The sequence below is a fragment of the Mustelus asterias genome, chromosome 2, assembly GCF_964213995.1.
Source record: "Mustelus asterias chromosome 2, sMusAst1.hap1.1, whole genome shotgun sequence".
NCBI lineage: Eukaryota > Metazoa > Chordata > Chondrichthyes > Carcharhiniformes > Triakidae > Mustelus > Mustelus asterias.
Window position 1 is genome coordinate 80865020 of NC_135802.1, and position 22375 is coordinate 80887394.

General features: G+C 44.0%; 1 protein-coding gene across 2 annotated transcripts in view; it reads right to left on the reverse strand.

Annotated features, from left to right (window-relative positions):
- Positions 1-22375, reverse strand: part of dync1i1a (dynein cytoplasmic 1 intermediate chain 1a) — a 229551-nt gene that overhangs the window by 11852 nt on the left and 195324 nt on the right. For both annotated transcript variants that reach the window (XM_078227973.1, XM_078227966.1), the window contains 2 exons: positions 20452-20592; positions 9293-9418 (listed from right to left, as the gene is read on the reverse strand). In XM_078227973.1, coding sequence (XP_078084099.1) covers positions 9293-9418; positions 20452-20592 — 267 coding nt within the window. The remainder of the gene's footprint in view (positions 1-9292; positions 9419-20451; positions 20593-22375) is intronic.

The following is a 22375-nucleotide window of genomic DNA, read 5'->3' on the forward strand; positions in this document are numbered from 1 at the left end:
GGGGGCGGACCCTGGTGTCCTGTCAGGCAGACATCAAGAAACCCACTGGGTATTGGAACCCCCCTCCTGGAACCTCATTGGCCGGAAGACAGAGAGGTTTCTGGAAAGGCAAGCAGGCTGGGGGATAAAGGGACACACTGAGACACACAGGAGCGAAGACTCGACGAAGGAGACGGCCTTGCCCATTCGGAAGACTGACCGAAGAAGGAAGGAAGGAAGAAGCTGCCATCGAGACTCACCTTCGTGACGATGGACCAGAGGGACTCAGAGAATCGAGCCTGCAGTTCAACCAAACCATCTTTACGGGTAGTATACTTGAATCTGGGGTATCCTCTTGTTTTATGTGGGCAATTTAAGGGTTAATAGTATTATTAATAAACTTGTTGAACCTTTACTTGTGTTTGTCCTTTGTCCATCTTGCAAGTAAGGACACCGGGGTAAAACCTTAGAGTAAGCAAACTGGTTGAAAGTATCTGAGAATTAACAGGTACTACAGTGGCGACCCAGATGGGACTTTGATACGTTGCTCCGAAGTCGAACCTTCAACCCAGTATTCTCCAACACTCCGTCTGAGCCTGAATTAAGATGGTAGCTGCCCCACGTGACGGCCAGTCTTAAGTGAGTGAAGCACTAATACAGATTCAACCAGTAAACTGGGCCATAAACTCGGTGTCTGTAACACAAGGTGGACAAACTGTGTAGTTAGAACTAGAACAGTCTAGGGAATTTGGGTAAAATCTACAGGAGGGAATTTAGTGAAAACCGGACCCCTACCCCAATCCCTTACCTATACTCAAGTGACAAATCCTAAAAGGAAATAATTATGGCCAGTCATACTGAATGGGAGGACCTCTGGGATTGGGGTTCAAATGTCTAAATCCACCCATGGGTCCGCATTCTGTCACAACTGGCCGTAATTGGAATCCTACTTATGATAGTGTACCTAACCATCCTCACATTTAAGTGCGCCCGGTGGAAGACCGCGTGCACACAACAATTGGAAGCGGAGGTAAACACACGAGAGGAAAGGAACCAAATCAATATGATACACATGAGCCAATTCCAGGCTCAGTGTGATAAAGCCTACCAAAAGGCACAGCGTGCTGTCCGTGAGAGAGAGGCTGCGCTGCAACAGGGAGAGGAAGTTAAACGTAAATGCAGCGACCTACAGGCTGCAGTATAAGTTTTGCACCAAGCAGGAAAAGTAAAAACAGCCCGCGCAACAGACCACTCCAAATGCCTGCGCGAGATTGAAGATTTAAAAGCACAACTAGCCATAAAAAGGGGCGTAGTGTGTGCATACACGACCGAAACAGGGGATAGTGAGCCAGGGGTAGAGTGGGGGGATTTAGAAGAGGATGCCTGCCATTATGCAACAGCTAGCGTCACTGCTGACTGGGGACCCCCCCCATCCCTTCCGGGTAGTGGAACCAACGGCACCACCTAATCCGGCCCCCATCTGGGGAAACTCAGTCTCAGCTCCTAAGCCTTTTACCATCCCAATAAGCCCAGTCACTAATCCGGTTCCTGTACCGATGAATCCGGTCACCACCCAACGACAGGATGGACAGAACCACAATGTGACTTATGTAACTCCGTACACCATGACACAGCTCACTGACATAGCTAAAGTGATTGGAGTATTTGAACCCTCCGGGGATCCACATGCTCTCTTTGACCAGGTCACCCGATATCATGTTTTAAACGGCCTAGACGAGACAGAAGAGATTAAACTTATTCTGTTAAAGTCCTGCCATCTGTCCCGCCCTACCTGAACCCCAGAACGTGGCCGGGGGAACCCTACCAGAAATGAAGGCGGCCGTTCTGGCCGCCATAGGCTACAATAGGGATAACCCGGTACAAGGCTTAAACAACTGCCAACAAAAGAGAGGGGAGCATGCGACAGCCTATGCTGGCTGACTATGAAACCAATTTGTTGCGGTTTTCGGCCAATTAAATCGAGTCCAATTAAATGCATACCACCAGCCCACATGGATCCGGACCCTGATAGCACACGCCACCGAGGGGAGTCGGAAAGCCTGTGAGAATTTTGATCCCAATGATAATACACACACAGAAGCCTGGGCCATCCGCAAAATAACTCGTGTGTGGGAACGGGATGTCAGACAAACAGACACCCCCAAGCCCACAAAACACGGAAAGATGAACCCAATCCACACAAACCCAGCCCAGTTTGGCGTAACAAAGGGGAAGGTGGAAACAGGGGACAGGGAAGCTCAGGGCACCCACCCCCATATACCCCTGCCAATCATCGATACAGAAAACCGCAGCCCCGCGCAGAACCCCGATATATCCCCAACCCCAGGTACAGGGAACAAGACAAAGCCACGTCCAGATATCCACCCCCACAAGCGCAGTGTTACAACTGTGGCCAGATCGGCCATTTTGCCAAGGAATATAGAGCCCCGTCCAGCCAGAACCCACGACCGCCCCAACGATTTCACAGAGAACCCCGACCTATGTCATTAGAAGGACCTGCCAGACAATACATCACAACCCCGGTGGATGCCTCCGACACCCCTTTCAGCCTCTACCCCCAATTAGACTCTGGACTGGAAGCATGACTATGTCAGACCTCCCCAACTTGGGTTTACAACACTGAATGGGATAGTGTAGGGAGAACCCTTGTAAAAGGCAAAGTAGGAGGCTGCCCCATAGAGTTCCTATGGGACACAGGGGGATCCCGTACCACTCTTAACACATCCCGTGACCTCCACTGCACTTGGCCTACCAGGAAAACAATAATGTTAAGTGGCTTTACGGGACATTTACAGGAAGGCTTGGAAACAGATCCATTAGAATTTCGACTGGGTAATATATGTCATCACCCAGCTATCTTGGTTAAACTCCACCCAGAGGCAGATCATATTCTAGGGCCCGATCTGATGAGGAAATGCAACCTAGCGTTTGACCCCGCTAACTGTTGCATTTGGCAAATGCCAACCACCTGTCAATCCCCAGTTGAGGTGGCCACCAGCAGATACGTAGACCGAATATCTACTTTTGGAGAATTGTGGATCAGGCCCACAGAAATGACAGAAGACCCTGAAGCACAGGGTATATTAGCCAAACACACACAGGCATTCGCCAGTCAGAAGCATGACTGCGGCCGAATAATAGGGGAGGTAATCATAGAAGGTCCTGACCCTAAACCCCAAAGACAGTACGGCTTCCCTAAGCAAGCCGAAGGGGAAGTGGCCAAGGTGATTAGCAGTTTATTAAAACAAGGCAGTTGCTTCCACTAACAACCCCATATGGCCGGTAAGGAAACCGGACGGTTCCTGGAGACTCACAGTCGATTATTGAGCCCTAAATCAGACTACCCCCGTCACAGCCCCCACAGTGGTGACTAGCCCAGAAGCCATAATGAAACAAGCCCCACACGCAAAACTTTTCACAGTGTTGGACATCAGTAATGGCTTCTGGTCAATTCCCTTAGATCACCACTGTCAATACAAATTTGCCTTCACGCTCCGGGGACAACAGTACACCTGGATGTGTTTACCACAAGGTTTTCATAACTCCCCCTCCATATTTCACCAGCGCTTAGCAAAAGGCTTGGGGGGATTCTCCAAACCAGAATGTTTGGTACAATACATAGATGATCTCCTCGGACAGACTGAAACAAGAGGGGAACATCTAAAGTTATTGGATGAACTGCTGAACCTCCTCACTACATTAGGGTTAAAGGTAAATCCCAAGAAAGCCCAGATCATGAGACGACAGGTCTCTTACTTGGGTACAGTAGTGACTGAGGGAAAGCACGAAATAGAAAGGAAGCGAATTAAATCTGTAACACGCCTTCCCTTACCAAAGGACGTGAGCTCCCTGCGCTCCTTTCTGGGCTTAGTGGGGTACTGCTGCAACCACAGAGATGGTTTCGCCACTCCCCTGTCCGAACGTTTACGGAAAAACACCCCGTGGGTCTGGACTGCGCGACACACACAAGCAGTCTCAGACCTCAAACAATCCCTTGCACAAGTCCCTGCCTTACAGGTACCCAACCCTGAACTCCCCTTTATCCTTGAAGTAGCGGCCACTGACTGCACACTAGCTGCCGTGCTCCTCCAAGAACGGCACGGACGACTTGGCCCAATTGCTTACGCTTCCCGCATACTAACTCCGGTTGAACAAAGTTTTTTGGTGTGCAAAACCCACTTATCAGTTTTCTGGGCAGTGCACCGCTTTAACTACATAGTCGGCTTGAACCCCCTCACTATACTTACAGAACACACCCTCATACAACTACTGCTGAACGGCCGAATTAAAGATGGGACGATTAGTCAAAACCGTATTGCACGGTGGACACTCATGTTACAGGGTCGAGACGTTGTGGTCAAACACCCGGGTCCCCACATTCCTGGCAGACAACCTAACCTACGACGGGGAGCCCCATGAATGCCAGGTTCTGGCAATAAAAGACCCCAAGGGGCCATTTTTGCCAAAACAAAAGGGGGGAGGAGCCAGGGGAATCAGCCAAACCCAGGCTCAGGACAGTTTAAAATTTTTTGTAGATGGGTCATCCATTGTGGAAGAGGGAAACAGGAGGACAGGATGTGGGATATATGTGGAAGACTAAGAAGGCAAGCCTCTGAGGGAGATAGCCTTAAAACTTCCAGCACACATGAGTGCACAAGCTGCAGAACTGGCAGCGATAGCATACGTAGTCAGCCATCCTGACCTGTTCCCCACACCCATGGACATACACTCCGATAGTATGCATGTCTGCAACAGTTTAACAGACTTCATGCCCCTATGGGAAGCAAGGGGATTCATATCTGCAGATGGGAAACCTCTACCATCAGCCCCACTGTTAAGATTTATTTTCCAGGCTGCCCAAGACCGGGAGTATGGCATAATTAAAGTAAAGGCCCATCACTGCACCTCCCCACTTGGGAACATAAGGGCGGATGGATTAGCCAAACAGGGTGCTAGAGAGGGGAAATTTTGGCAACCAATAGTTACAGAGCGAATTGAAGCTGTGACTGTTAGCCAGACCAAGGTTGAAGACCTAAAACAAGCCCAGAGCAGTGACCAGGACCTGAAACAAATTCAGGAAGGGGCAAACCCCGCCTCCTTTGAAAAATGGCGAGACGCAATATCGGTACAGGATGGGTTTGTCCTTAAGGACGGCCTTTATGTGGTCCCAACCAGGGACTGTAACCAAATCATTTTCCAAAACCACCATGTCCAGGGCCATCAAGAGGCAGAAACCACAAGTGAGCGAATCAAAGGATTGTGTTGGTGGCCAAACCTAGAACAGGATGTGCGGCATTACGTCGATAATTGTATCATCTGTGCACAGACAATCCTGATAAATATGCACAAAGGGGAACTGAGGCATACTCGCCCTGTGGAAGGTCCCTGGACAAATCTCCAGATTGACTATATTGGTCCCCTACCGCCCGGAGTGGGAGGTTACAAATACATCCTGGTCATCGTAGACACTTTTAGTAAATGGGTGGAAGCTTTTCCAACCCGCACTGACACAGCCAAGGTCAGGACTGACATCCTAGTGCAGCATATATTCACTAGGTGGGGCCTTCCCCACAGCATCGACTCGGACCAGGGCACTCACTTCACTGCCCAGGTAATGCAACGGGTAATGGAATTGTTCAGGATAAAGCAACAATTCCACATTGCTTACCACCCCCAATCTAGCGGTGTAGTCGAGAGGATGAACCGTACCCTCAAAGATATGATCCGTAAGACCGTTCAGCAGAACAATCACTCCTGGAACAAAGTCCTTCCCTTCATATTAATGATAGTGCACAATTCCGTATCTAGTTCCACCGGATTCACCCCCCATGTCCTCATGACCGGGCGACCTATGCGAGGAATTGAACCTTTACTCGGGCTGGATCTGTCTGGGCCCGAAGTCATGAAAATGCCGTGAGAGCCATCCTAGAAAACATACAGGCTGCACAACTGGCTGCAGCCGTTAAGATAGGCAAACGGAAGAAGCAAAGTAAGGCCTATTTTGATGGTAAGGTAAAACCCATTGAATATGAGGTTGGGCAACAGATAATGCTCAGAGTCTTCCAGCCTAGAACGTTCTTGTCCCCCAAATATGCCGGACCCTATCCAGTAATAGATAAAGCCAGCCCCTCGGTATACAAGGTCATGGTAGACCACAAGAAAGCCGGGTGGTATCATGTGAACCAAATGAAGGCATTCGGCTCCCAGCAAAATTGTTACCAATACCATGTCACCCTGGAAGGAGTCTTTGAGTCACAAGGAAGCCCCAACCCTCACCCCACAGCACCGGACCTAAACCACGATCCACAATCTGTACCCCCCCCAGGTTATCAACCCCCACCCAGTATCCCCAGGAATAGCACACGCAACCTCGGTCCTCGCCCCAATTTACAGGGCTTCAGGAATAAAACCCCGGCCCAGGGAACCCTGACGGAAAGGATGGGGAACCCGCAAACCTTACCCCCTGTGGCGCTCCTGGTACCGGGACTCCCAGAACCGTTTGACCCGGCACTCACTACCAGAGGTGGTAATGCAGTGGGTACCTGGCAGCCAAAGCCCACCCACATAGGTTCCCTCCACTAAGAAAGAATCAGGACATCACAGTCCAGATTGTAAATAGCTTTATCCATCCACTCCATGCATCACCCAATTGAAAAGGGTTTCTTATCTACCCACATTTTACTGCGTCATAATTTTCTGACACACCATAGTTTGGTTGTGGGATGAAGAATCTATTGTTATACTGTGCCATTGTCCTCCAACAAGGACACATGCCACATAGAACAGTACAGCACAGAACAGGCCCTTCGGCCCACGATGTTGTGCCGAGCTTTATCTGAAACCAAGATCAAGCTATCCCACTCCCTATCATCCTGGTGTGCTCCATGTGCCTATCCAATAACCGCTTAAATGTTCCTAAAGTGTCTGACTCCACTATCACTGCAGGCAGTCCATTCCACACCCCAACCACTCTCTGCGTAAAGAACCTACCTCTGATATCCTTCCTATATCTCCCACCACGAACCCTGTAGTTATGCCCCCTTGTAATAGCTCCATCCACCCGAGGAAATAGTCATACCCAACATTTTATTTTCACGCTCTGCAAACTCCTTACCCCACTCAACCCCATCAACACTGATTGCCGACCAACCCTTCGTATGACACTATTGGGCCTTTGTGGTAAACCACTGTTAGCTTATTGCCTGTGTGTGTGACATGCCTGGACATGCCCCTGCCGGCCCTGCCTGGGACTCCTCCCCCCCTGGTCCAGGTATAAAGGTGACTGCTCCCCACCCCCTGCCTCAGTCTCTGGACCAGTTCATCGGCATGGGTGTGCTCCAAGTCTTTTCCTAATAAAAGCCTATTTGTTCTTGCATACAAACTAGTCTTTGCTTGATTGATAGTGCATCAGCCTTTATTATTCCTTTACTTATTTCTTTGTTTTTTTAAAAAGAAGGGTCATACGACATTCTAGTAAAGAAAAGGAAAAGAGAATCAGGTATTAATAAGAATTGACAGGTGCTACCTTGATCTTCCCCAGAATGAACTACATACTTCCCTGTTATCTGGGGCTCCTCATCTCAGACCGAACCGCAGACACCACATCAACCAAAGACCAGAAGATCAGCCTACGATACCCCGGATATATGTGGTTCACCCCACGCCCGATGGAAGAAGGAATTTCTGCAAAAACTCAGACTTGGCAAGGGCCATCCGACATTGGGAGAGGCTCTACAATCAAGAGCCTTGATACCCTCCCATCTATATTTAATATGTATAGTCACTTGTCATTTTGTACTGTTTATTGCTTTGTTTTGTATATACCCGATTGACGTATTGTTTCTTATTGTTTTTTTTTATTATTTTACTTCATTTTGTACTGTTTATTGCTTTGTTTTGTATATACCCGATTGATGTATTGTTTCTTATTGTTTTTTAAATTATTTTACTTCATTTAAATTTGTTGGTACTATTGTGGGTTAGGGATGATACTGTCAACCCCAGATTCTGGGTACTTGCTTGTTGAGATGGTTTGGTGAGAATTGTGTGATCCGGTTCGCTGACGCTCATTGGATCAAGAGGAGGGAATGTAGTGATGTAAACAGGGCCTCGTTTTAAGGCTGATAAAATTGGATATCCTAAATTAAAGAATTGGGCATATTAAAATCAAACACAGTCAAACCTCAGGCAGGCCAATTGTACAAATACACAAACGTGTCTGCGCCTGACCCATCAACCACGCATCAAAGGTCGTTACTGATACTTAGCAGGAGATCATTGCACCTCATTGTTAGAAGCCCAGATCGGGCCAGACTTTCTGTCACCAAGAGTTCCTATAGATACCCTTGTCTGATAACAAGTTATAGGTAAGCAACAGCATGGAGATGGGACACCTGGGGGCGGACCCTGGTGTCCTGTCAGGCAGACATCAAGAAACCCACTGGGTATTGGAACCCCCCTCCTGGAACCTCATTGGCCAGAAGCCAGAGAAGTTTCTGGAAAGGCAAGCAGGCTGGGGGATAAAGGGACACACTTTGAGACACACAGGAGCGAAGACTCGACGAAGGAGACGGCCTTGCCCATTCGGAAGACTGACCAAAGGAAGGAAGGAAGGAAGAAGCTGCCATCGAGGCTCACCTTCGTGACGACGGACCAGAGGGACTCAGAGAATCGAGCCTGCAGTTCAACCAAACCATCTTTATGGGTAGTATACTTGAATCTGGGGTATGCTCTTGTTTTATGTGGGTAATTTAAGGGTTAATAGTGTTATTATTAATAAACTTGTTGAACCTTTACTTGTGTTTGTCCTTTGTCCATTTTGCAAGTAAGGACACCGGGGTAAAACCTTAGAGTAAGCGAACTGGTCGAAAGTATCTGAGAATTAACAGGTACTACATTACAGATCTGAAATCAAGTCATGCCATCAATCATGGGATGTGGGCATTGCTGGCTGAGCTAACATTTATTGCCCATCCCTAATTACGCTTAACTAAGCGGTTTGTTCATCATCTGCAATAAGAATCATTAGCAAAAAATATCAGTCAACACATATAGTTAAATCAATGCTAAATATAATTAGTAAAAAAAATATGCAAACTCATATCCAGCTTTTTTTCCCACAGTTTCCAAGTAGAACATTAAAATTAGTACAAAAATTCAAGATTACATTATTTTTTGAAAGAGGATGTAAAATTTCAAAAACATAGATACACGAATGAACAACCAATTAAATCAGACCAATTAAACAGATTACAAAAATAATGTTATAACAAACAACAAGTATGTTAATTACCTCATTAACATCATAAACCCACACATGTCCTTCTGAATCTCCCACTGCCACCTCCCTGCCAGTTGATGCCCACCTGACCCGATTTAGTGCAGACGTTCCCTCAACAGCTGCACTCGCTGTTGGCACCTAAAAAGAAGCAATATTAAAAAGTTAATCTGCATTACAGCCTAAGTGACCAATACACAAGAAATAGAAGCACCAATATGGTGACACTCCACTAGTTACAGCCTGCCAACTTGAAAGTGCCCCATTTATCCCTACTTTCTGCTTCCTGTCTATTAACCAACTCCCAATCCATGCTAATATTGGGACTCCATAGGCCTTCAACTTGCCTGTGTGGTAGCTTAGTATATTCATTATGCAAATCCAAGTATACTAGTTCCCCTTTATCTATATCAAACATGATTTCCTTTCATAGAACTAGGTTGACTCTGATCGTATTATTAAAGACTTAGAAAATGAAAGTAAGATTCAAGCATTTTCCCAATGTGTGTGTCAAGTTAACTGGCCTCCCTATTTTCTCTCTTTCCTTCTCTACTTTCGATCTCTCTGTAGTAGTGAACTGTCTTCCATACTGGAGGGAGGTGAAGAGTGTTAGTTTCTCAAGGGCTAGTATTAGGGCCACTGTTGTTTTTGAATATATTAATGACCAGGATTTGGGTATACAGGGCATGATTTCACAATTTATAGATTAAAAAACACAAATGTAGTAAACAATGAGGAAGATAGTAACAGACCTCAGAGAAGGATATAGACAGATTTGTGTAATAGGCAGACACAGAATATCTTGAGACACCTTTTAGCAGGAAGAATGAGGAGATGTAATATGTGCCAAATGGCACAAGTTTAAAGTGGTTGCAAAACAGACAGAAGTGGGTATATATACATAAATTGTTGAAGTTGGCAGAACAAGTGGGGAGGTTGTTTAAAAAGAACATGGGGTCCTAAGATTTATTAATAGAGGAATAAAAACAAAAGCAAGAGAGTTATGCAAAACTTTTATAATATTAAGCCCTAATCTCGACTATTCAATTCTGGGCAACACACTTTATGATATGAAGGATGTCAAGGCCTTAGATGGGGTGCTAAAGTAATTTATTAGAATTGTACCAGACATGAGGGACTTCAGTTATGTGGACAGACCAAAAACGCTGTTGTTGTTTTCCACAGAACAGATGCAGAATTTGATGATATGATTGGCAAAATCATGAACAACTTTGATAGGGTAAATAAGGAGAGACTATATCCAATAGCAGAAGGGCCAGTAATCAGAGAACACAAACTTAAGCTGATTTGTAAAAGAACCAGAGGCACCATGAGGAAGCAATTTGTTTTCTTTAGCACACAGTGATCTGGTATGCGCTGCTTGAAACATTGTTGGATCAAATTCAATAGTAGCATTCGAAAGATAATTGGATAAATACTTGACAAATACAATGGGGACAGAACAAGAAAATCAAACTAATTGGATAGCTCTAGCAAAGAGCCGTCACTGGCACGAGGAGTCACCTGGCATCCTTCACTGTTACAGTATGCTATGATTCCAATTGATATAAGTCATCAGCTCTAGGGTCAACTTCTAGAAATTGTTTAGAGGCCAAAGGTTTCTTCTGCAATGTTTTCCCTCTCACTTGCTGCAGGAGCACCAGATTGCCATTGGGCAATTCCTTTATGAAGCTTTAAGTCAATGTGTAGGGAACGCAGATAAAATAGAAATTAATAACTCTTGTGCTGTGGTGTTAATTTCCTCTCCCAAACTCTCTCTCCAACTCCATGGAGGATGGTCATTCATGTTGCAAAGATGTTTCATGAGTGAAGCAATTTCACTTCATGTCAGTCCTAAATGAGCAGTCTCTTATCCTGAGACAGTGCCCCATATTTTTGTTTCTGCTGGTCAGGGAATCTTTCTCAGTGTCTGCCCTGTCAAGGCCCTTCAGAATCTTGTATGTTTCAGTGAGATCATTTCTCATTCTTCTTGTTTCAATTTTTTTCAAGTATCTTTTTATTGAAGATTTTTCCAATTTCTATAAATAACGCAACAGAAACTGGTACAGTAAAGCTTAATCATTTTTCCACACATTTTCCACAGAAAAAGACTGGAAAAGGCCAACAAAGCTGATGTGGATTATTCATTGTAGCCAGCATCTCCCACCATATAAACAATGGAAGGATATGTTAGAGAATGGGGATACCAGGATAAAGCCTGGAGTAAATGGCAGAGCGGTGCACACCCTTACTTACAGCATTACAGAGACAGAGCTACATTTTTAAAGTAGCCATTGCTATTGCTTATTCAGCTAAAAAGAATACAGTATATTGACACCGGTATAAGAAAGGCTGATTCGCCAGAGATTCTCACACCATGCTTGGGCGTGCATCAGAACATACTTCCCCCAACTCCAACTCACTGGAGGCGCTATCGATATATAACGGTTTATTTTCCCAGGATACGCGATCTGTCCAAGCCTTTCCAGGAATAAGTCAGAGATTCTTTATCCCCAAAATAACAAAAATACAAAAAATATGCAACACCGTTCGTTCCAAGAGGATTTTCCTCGAGGGGCCAAATGGCCTACTCCTGCTCCTAGTTCTTATGTTCTTTATGTTCACCAACTGTGAGATTCATAGGACCATACCCACAACCTCTATATTAAGCCACCTCACTGCAGTGATGCTACTCATGTTCACCATGATTAGAGTAAAGAATACCATATAACATTCTACCATTATAAATGCAAGGATTATAAGAGAAGACGGATAAATATCGCACAGCTCTAGTGCCATACAATCTATGCAGCGCACTCCTCAAACAAAAAGTAGTTTGGTGAGGGGTGCATTCCATTAAAGATAAATCAACATCTCTGGTTTCAAAAGGATAACAGGCAAAATTTGCCTCAGTGTTCACTTACTAAATCACCTGTCAATATGATCAGTAGCAACAGAAGATCAATAAGGAAACGTAACAAGAGATATAGTCCAGGATTAATGAAGAACAAATCATTGCCTTCCACGGAGTTTAGAAAAGCCAAAGCCTCAGTAGGATTGTCAAAAGTCCTCAAGGATCCAATGTATGTAACCCTCAGGGCAACAGGATATAGCAGGGCATACTGCATTCCAATAGCTTTCACACGTTTTCTAACTTCATTGAAGCCTCTGTTGTATCGTTGCTCAGAAGCCTTGGAAAAGCGAGAACCGTTGCTCCAACATAGAGCAAGGCCCCAGCATGTCTGGCCACTTCCAATACTCTGGTGATCTCTGAAATTATGAAAATAGGCCGGGTTGTTGATTGTCCCTGAGCCTCAAGGACAGGATATGACATGCTCCTTCAAGTTTCACATGCCCAGCTTTTGTGTCGAGATTAAGAAAGTGGTAACCAGTTCTCAAACAAAATTAAATGGGAGCTTACCCTCAGCTCCTTCTGAAAAACCGATCACATGGATATTCTTCCAGCCCTCGTTCTCCAGATCGATCAGGATATCTGACGTACCATGTAGCTGTTTTTCCCAAGGGCTGTAAACAGGCCTCAAAGCTGCATTCTCCACAATAAGGATGCTTTCCTCCTCTTCGTGGTCGAATAATGGAGGAATCCATCCATGACATGAGTGGCTCCATATCTCTGTATTGTAAAGACATGGCGTCCTTCATTGAGAGAGTGTGAGTAACAAGCCTTGAGGAGAGACACAGACTGGGTGTAGGGGTTGAAAGGGACATTCAGACCATGACCTCATCCACAAGGTCAGTGGAGCAATAGGTAAATGAAATGGGCAAGGCACCCATCTCTCCATCACCAGGATAACTACTTCAGGTGACCACAGAATTTTAGGTGAGGCCTCAAAGGGCAGAGGCGGAACAGGCTTCAGGCAATGGGGTTCCTCTCAGGGTACATCTTCCACTATTACAAAAAAGCTGGGCACCACTGTGATGACTCAGCTGACCCCTGCATAAATGCAGATGGACCCAGAGGTACTGGCCCCAGTCAGGCTCACAGGCACAGCAGATTAAGGCCACAACTATCAAATATACCAGAGCTTGAAAGACAGCAGCCTGCCTCCACATTAACTCAAGTTGCAGGAGACTTTGTAACAGTTTCTATAAGTATAAGCACACACCTCTTAGATGCATGGAGTAACAATGGGGATTCATTGGGGTGATAATTCACATAAATACTTGAATTTAGTTTAATTAAAGTGAATGCTGTTGAACGGTGATATTTTTCCTTATAGCATCCAACATTATACAGATATTTAAACCACCCATGCTATGTTCTGTAAAGGCTAGGAACTCAAAAGCACCTGGTTTAATGATGGTCTTTGTACATTGTGGTCACAAGAATGCATAGGAGGTGAGGGTCTTCTGTGGCAGATCAGTAACACAAGTCTCTGGGAGGGAATATGTTAGCTTCTCTTCTTTCTGCTTGTGTTTAAATAAAACACATGAGAGGGGTATCTCCTTGTCACGTGTATCAGTCTCTGTTGCCTGGGCCCCCTGGTGCCATCAAGTGACCTCATTATCATCCTCCTCCTGAGGACATGGCTCGCTCAGAGTCTCTCTCAGGCTCCATGCTACTCCCCTCTGCACTGCCAGAATGATGCAAGGTATGCATATTGCAGGGCTCCCCCAGATCTACGATGGCATTGATATCTCATCTTCAATAGGCCAATGGTCTGCTTGATGGTAGCCCTTGTGATCATGTGGCTGTGGTTATATTTGTTTTCTGTCTGTTTGTTGGGGCTGCATTCAGGGTTCAGAAGCCACGTCTTCAGTGGACACCCTTTGTCCCCCAGGATCCAACACAAAGGCACACAATGACTTAAAGAGCTCAGGCAAACAGACTACCTAAGGATGCAACTTCCAAGAAACCTCTCACACAACACAGTAACTACACACAACCTAAACACTAAGCGAGTGAAAGCCCTTCCTATTCGTAAAGGTGCCCGACTGCTGTGAGCCTTTGTACATCTGATGGCCCTCTGCACCTGCAGAAACTCACCATCACCCCAAAACTGATTACCCTCTCAGATTGACTGATCCCATCAGTTGTGAACTTGTAGTCCAAAGGTACATGGCACCAAAACCTTCTTGATACAGCAATGGGATGCTGAGAGGCCACTCACATCTCTGAACATTACCTGGAACAACCCACTGAATGTAAAAATTAAGTACCAATGTCACCTTTGAGGAAATTGGGATAGTGGCAATTGCCCAATGCCTATGTCCTCAACTCATGTTGCATTATTCCATTTTGCTTCACCACCTCCTCCCTGGAAAGGTGCAGTTGGTGTAGGTGTTGTTGATTCAACAGCTCATTAAAGCTAAGCCTCTGCCAGTAGAACTGCTGAGCCACAAAGCACCTTCTGTGACCAGGTTGTCCAAGTTGGCTGTTGCAGGTCCCCTTATCCCTGCAAATGCATAACATGGGGCTATATGTCTACCTCTGGGCCACTCACACCCCCATGGAGGATGAGTCAGAGCCCAAAAAACACCATCAGCTGAAGAGGCCACCATTGTTTTGATCCTTCTACTGCTCTTTGACCCGCTACCAGTGGATTCATAGGACATTGAAGACAGCTTTGCAGCAGCAGTATTGCTCTTTGGCCCCTTCCTCTGCAGAGCCACCAAACGTGTGGCCTAGCTTAGGTTCACCGACCAATCTTTTATCCTGACACCGCTGGCCAATTTCTCACCTACTTTCACTTGATTAGCCTCCAACCCAGTGTTTCCTGTGCACCCCTGATAAGATCACAATTCCCTGTAAAAGTTGATCTGCTGTCTCCTTACATAAAGCTGATTGCAGGAATTCGTCAGAAATCCTGCCTAATTCCCCCCCCCTCCCCTAACTCCCCACTCTAAGAACCAAATGAGACAGGAAGAATTTTTTTAAAATATACATAGCAAGTGTTTAGGATCTGGAATGCACTGCCTGAATGCATGGTGGAGACAGAGTCAGAGTCAATCATGTTTTTCAAAAGACAATTGGATATTTATCTGAACAGAAAACATTTGCAGGCAACAGAGCAAAGGTGGGGAATGGGACTAGTTGAGATACTGTTGCAGAGACTCAAAACAGATACTAAGGGCTGAATGGCCTTCTTATATGCTGTAACCATTCTATGATCCTATAAAGATCAGGAATGGAAATAGTTGCTGACGATTACATAGTTTTCAGTTCCATGGCAGGACAGTTACAATGATGTGGAGATGCCGGCGTTGGACCGGGGTAAACACAGTAAGAAGTTTAACAACACCAGGTTAAAGTCCAACAGGTTTTGCTACCAAATAAACCTGTTGGACTTTAACCTAGTGTTGTTAAACTTCTTACTAGGACAGTTACAAAGCAGAGAGCGATAGTCTTTTTCTGGATACCAAAGAAATCGGGATAGTGGCATTGAGGTAAACTATCAACCATTATCTAGTTGAATTGCAGAGCAGGCTTAAGGGGTCGAATGGCCTACTCCTATGTTTCTATGCAATCCCTCAGATACTGAAGCAGTCTGTGCTAGCAAGACCTGGACAACAATCAGCCCTGGGCTGATAAATGGCAAGTAACATTTGTACCATAAAAGTGTCAGGCAATGACCATCTCCAACAACAGAGAATCTCCCCTTGATTATCAACAACATTACCATCGTTGAATCCCCACCATAAACATCCTGTGGATTATCACAGACCAGAAACTGAACTTGACCAACCACATACATATTGTGCTTACAAGAATAGATTAGAGGCAGGGAAACTCACCTGCTTGTTCCTCAAAGTCTTTCTAGCATTCACAAGGCAAGTCAGCTGTGGGATGAAATACTCTCCACTTGTCTAGATGACTGTAGTTTCGATAAGAAGCTCAACACCATCAGGACATAACAGCCCCACCTGAACGGCATTCCATCCACCACCTTAAACATTCACTCCCTCCACCACTGTGTCTGCAGTGTGTATCTGAAGGATTCACTGCAGCAAGATGCCATGGTACCGGTCAAATCCACAACCACTTTGGAACATCACCACCCGCAAGTTGCCCTCCTAGCCACAGACCATCCTGACGTGAAACTATATTAACATTCCTTTAACCTAACAGAAAAGAGTATCACTGTTCCTTCACTGTCTTGGGTCAATTCCATACATAACATTGCTGTGGATATATCTACTGCATATCTGCAATGGTTCAGGAAAGCGGCTTGGCAGCACCCACTAAAAGGCAATTAGGGAAGGGTAATAAATGTTGACCCTGGCACAATGCCCACATCCCAGGAACTAAATAAAATAAACTTGCTCGAGCAGGGCATCTTACGCCATATGTCTTCAGTTAAGCTTTTCCCTGGATCCATCAGTTTAAAATTTATTGGCACCTTGATTTGCTGGAAATGTGCGTGGATACAATCATGGTAAGGGTAACATGGCATCTGGGACCATAGTGAACGATGCGACCAACAGTGTAGCTCCTTAACCTATTAGATTTAAGGACTGAGAAATAAACAGAGGGAGGACTGCAAAGCAGTGTGAATTAGCATCAAATCCAATGCAGAAAGAGAAACAGGAAAGAAAAAGATTGTATTAGAAGAGAAAAAAGGCAAAGAAAAAAATGAAAATTTTTATGTTTTTCAAACTTCCAACAATTCATTACTGAAAGGAATGAAACTTTACAGTTCAAATTTTTCACATTCTGTGCCAGGAAAATTGATTGACAGTTGTTAATTATTACATGAAGTGGGTACTTACACCATTAATTACTAAATCAAACCTTTTGCAATGAGTTTACTGGGGAACTATTGTCCAAATCCAGCAAGATCATGAAAGTCACAGTAGGCTTAGGATGAGCTGATATGAAGCAAATGGCAGTGGTATAACTCGATCAGCAAATTCTGGATATTTACAATTTATGGTACATCTCTTAATCCCCTGGCTAATTTATACAATATTAATGAAGTGTGGTTTTGATGTGCCCTCATTTTTTTCCCCAGAAAGTTCAGGCTTACTGTGTTACCCTCAAGTGGCCATGAAGGTCAACAACTGCAACAGAAATGATTCATTTCATTGCAAACTAAAATAGATGGATTTTAAATTAGATAGATATGGTTGGAATGGACACCATGGGATCTTCTGGTCCTGCCACTATCGACGGGTTTTCCTGTTGTATGCACCCTTCATTGCCATGGTGGGAGGTCCCCATTGGTGGGACCGGAAGATCTCACCAGAGGGAATTGCCAGAAAATTTCATCCCATGAATCAATAACTAACCTACTCCTGAATGTAGATCCATGGAGGGAAAAACTGTACCCAAAAAGGCAATCTTTCATTCATCAAATTAATCATCATAGATTTGATTAGTTTAAAACAACATCAAATATAAATGATTTAATTCAAACAGCAGTAATTTCCAATCCAGGTAATAAAACATTTCTACTGATTAAGATTGATATTTGATGCAGAACAACAGAGAACGACAAGGCCTGCTTCAACCATGTTCCTACATGACGAGCAGCAGCTGTAACAGCAATTATATATGATGCTATTAACACAACGATCAGCAATGTTGTTTCCCCCATACAAACCTGTACCTCATCTTCCAGGACAGTGGGATAGCTAGAATTGAAAGCTGCAAAATTAACATTTAAACAGTGGTGAATTCTTGCACATGCTCAGTTATTTCAAAGTTGTTGGTGTTGTAAATTCAGGTATAATGGATGCCAGGATTTTAAAGCATTCAAATCTTTACAGTATGCAAATTATTACAAATTTTGTGTAAGGTTCATTAAAATTATAGATCATTCTGACTGAGAGAAGCTACATCAAAACCAGTGTCATTTTTCAGCCATTTGAATTTCAAATATATGGGGAGGAACTCTCCCTTTCGGCTCACTGTGGGTTTGATGGTGCCGGATGTGGAAAATCTGGCGACAGCTAGGAAGTTGGAAACCCGCCGATGTAAAATCACGTTGCAATTCTGCCAATGGCAGGTTAATGGCAGTTTAGTTGTTCATTTGCAATGCCATTTGAATTCGTTTACATCTCACGAATGCTCATTAAAACAGCTGCTTGCCAACATCCCATCAGGCCTTCCGATCTTGAGTCACATCAAATCACATTGGCATCAAACCCAATTGATAAAGAGTGGCATGCAAAAGGTGGTCCTCGGTTTGCCAAAGACTTTGAGGTGAGTGCAACAAAGGCTTTCTGCCATAGTGCTGGCTGTTCACCATTCTGCCGGGGCAGACTGGTTCCTGCCTTCCATCTCCATGCCGAGCTGGTCTTCAATGGATGGTGCCGTGCTGCTGGTTTCATGGACCCTCCTGTGTCACCAACTCGGATCAGTACTGCACCTGGAGTTTGGAAATAGAGGTCTCCTTTCCTTCTTCCTCACACCAAATAGCACATGTGGCCATCACAGCAAAGGTCCAAAGTACGACTGGGGTTGGAGTGCAAGGAAGGGGTGAAGGTAGGGCGAAGGCTCACAATGGCAGGCAGAGGGGAAAGGAGACGGATAAAGAGGACGAACAACGGAAGGCTGAGGGGAGAGAAGCTGGACCCCGACAAGCTTGCACGAAAAACTTACAAAGGGGGTCAAGTTGTTTACTGGTAAGGGATGGAGATGGTGGGTAGGAGTCTAAGTGGGGCATGAGTGCCTTGCAAGTGATGGGCTCAGGGGGAAGGTGTTTGAATCGAGGAAAATTTCTGGAGGCTACCAGCCGTTTACTTCTGGGTTGCTGACATCCTGCATGGTCTGAAGATGGGTGTGCTGGAGAGAGTGAGAGGAGGGTGCTGGACTAGTATTTAAATATGGCAGAAGGGCCTTCGAATCCATCAGCCAAGTGCAGGTGGATGAATTAGCTGCCAGTCAACCAGGAGATTCGGACAGAAACTCGCCAATGCATAATTAATGAGGTTCCAAGTGCAGAATCTGGTACGAGAAAGACGCCGCTGGAGGCTCCTGCCAATGCACTTAGTCTCCAAATGGGGGAATTCCGCACATGGAGTGGAGGGTGAAAGTTGTTGCAAATTCTGTAGTACTGGTTTGGAACTGATATGTCTATAAAATTATGAGAGGCATAGATAGGGTTGATAGTCAGAATCTTTTCCCAGAGTTGAAATGTCTAATAATAGGTGGCATGCACTTAACATGAGAGGGGGAAGTTCAAAGGAGATGCGAGGGATTTTTTTTACAGTGTGGTAGGTGTCTGGAACAAGCTGCCAGAGTTGGTGGTGCAGGCAGATAAAATAGGGGCATTTAGATAAGCACATGAATATGTAAGGAATCGAAGGATGTGGACCAAGGGCAGGCAGAAGGGATTAGTTTAATTTGGCGTCACGTTCAGCACAACATCATGGCCGAAGGGCCTGTTCCTGTGCTGGACTGTTCTATGTTCTAACTGAAAAGGTTAAATATTTCAACAGTCAAGCATCAAAAGGAAAGGTTTTACCGAACCAAGAGATGACAAATTGAACTTCTAAATGTTTTTTTGAAATTGACATTTAGTAGATTGGCACATTCCACAAAATATACCTGACAGTACTGTAATCTCCTCCTAAAACATAGTTGATGTAGAAAAAACCTTTCCCACTCATATCCTGCAGCTGTGTGGTTCATAATTAAAAAGGCTGAACCGCTTCCTGCTGTGGACACTTCAAAAGATCTTTTCGTCTTTAGTCGGTTGACGTCCAGCTTGAAGTGACTTGCCCACATTTTTATTTATAGTTGATGTAACATTAAATAAAAATCAAAATAATATTTACATTATAGATAATAAGTAAAAATAATATTAGGTTTAATAACAAATTGCTTGCTTTCAGCAAACACCATTACACCAAGAATGAATTCAGGTATCGTTGTGCAAATATTTTTTTAATTTACTGCATCTTGCAAGTTAACAATCCTAATATTGAATTTGGAAAAAGATGAGATTATAATATAATGCACACATTCGAATCTGTGATAGGAATTCAAACGCCAACTCTAATTTTTTAAAAATTCAGTTTTCAAATAATTTTGTTCTGATAAATTGGTCATGTGTTTTCATTTTCTATAATTCAGTGAACAAGCAAAGAATGTTGTCGAGAATTACGACCCTTCACTAACACTTCACCAACACTAACTGTAAAAGTTCTAATATTTTCAAACATATTTTAAAAAGGTGATTAAATCACAAAAAGGTTCATTTCTTCCTCACCTCGGTGTCATTATTAAGGTTCCAGAGGTCTAATCGCCCCATCCCATCCACACAGGCAAATAGTGCAGGATGCACTGGTGACCACATGACGTCGTAGACATAGTCTGCATTGTCTTCAAAGGAGTAGAGAGGCTTGTTGTGCTGTAAGGCGGAGAGAGCAAGAAGACTTTGTGGCGCTAGTGTTGCCTGAGGCTGTCTGGCAAATCTAATTAAAAACTTTGCACATTTTCAAAGTGTCATAAACCAATGAGATGAAAGTCTGCAAAGGTGTGCTGTAACTTCAATACAACAGCTGTCCAGTAAGATAAATATAAAAAAATGAATAGCCTAAAGACTGCATGAGCATTCCCAAGACAGGTAGACGTATAGGCCTTTAACTCACAATTCATTCACGACAAGTAGGAGGTTACATGTCCAAATGAATCAAATTGTGGTAAACCTGCCAAGGATTATGGGATGCTCTAAATGAACCAGGCAGTAGAATTTTACTGCAGGCTTTCAGACAATAGCCTGCCATTATAGATACAGAGTGCCATCTAGTGAAAAAAGTTATGCAGCAGTAGCTGCTGTAATTGAGGTGAACCATTTCCCTGGGGGCCATATGCCCTCTCCCCTGCTTATCTCCATTCCAGACATTTCATCTCCAGTGTGGAAAGCTGCAAAGACAAACTGGCCAACATCAAAGACAAAACGTTCAACTTTAAAGATCAACATACTGGCTACTGCTATTAGCTGTCATCTTCTCAAGACATTTGAATGAAAAGTGCTTCTCCTCCTCTTACGCTCACCCACCCCCACATCCCCCAAACTACCCTTCCATAGGTGAAAGACCTTTTGGAGTTAAACATGCTATTCTTCTTCACTGTAGTGATAGCATAAGCTGCACATTTTCCCTACCCAATAGGGTCTTTATTGCTGCACAGTACCTCAGATTACATTCATCCTGAGCATGAATTGCTTTCGCACCAGAGATCAATTTTAAATTTTTGTAGGAATAAACAATAAATTACTCAAATTCCATGTATTACGAGCACTTATCCCAGAAAGATAAAAACTGATCATATTATCTTGTGATGCTATTTCATTCGTCAACTGCAAATAAGTTGCATTGCAAAGAACGCCGGTGAGAATTCACATCAGCTTCTGCCACCTCAACTGGGGTCAGAAAGGTCACTGGCTCCTGAATAGTGTACAGCAGTATTTTAATTTTATCTTTATTCTGATCGATAGATAACGAATAAAAAACAAGCAATGTTAACTTTAGAATTGTTAAATTTAGAATGCAGTCAAAGAATGCAATTAAAGTTAATTCTTCAAAATCCTACCGTTTCAGAAATTAATGCCCGTTTGGATGTCATTCTTAAGTGCAACTGTTACGGCATTATAAGTGCATGAACAAAGCACTTAAAAGCTTTCCATCGGCATACCTTCATGATCTTTATTAGGGAGTTGGGGCACAAGTTAACTACTATTGCATTACCTACACTATATAAAAATATTTTAAATGATCCCATTCATTAATTGCAAGTACAACCTCACAACAATCTGTTTTGCTTTGAGTCACATTGGGAAACATCAATAAGGTTTATAGCAACAAATTAGGACTGTCAAATGTAGTTCTTAAAAATAAAATTGCCCCAAGGTAAAATAATCCAATTTTAAATTCACATTAGAATTATTTCTGAGTATTCTATTGTCACAGTTACCAGAAAGCACCATCCCCGCCCAAGATAAATTCAGTCACTTTATTACCACTGCAATGGAAATGACCAATCTCTGCCACAGGTTTTGTAAATGTCCAACTGGCCAGTAGAACACAGCTCCTTTATCAACAGTAGTTGATAAAGTACAGGCGAAACACTTGACAATTTGATACACACAGTGTACTCAGATTAAAAATGCCCAAATGTTCAGAAAATATGTT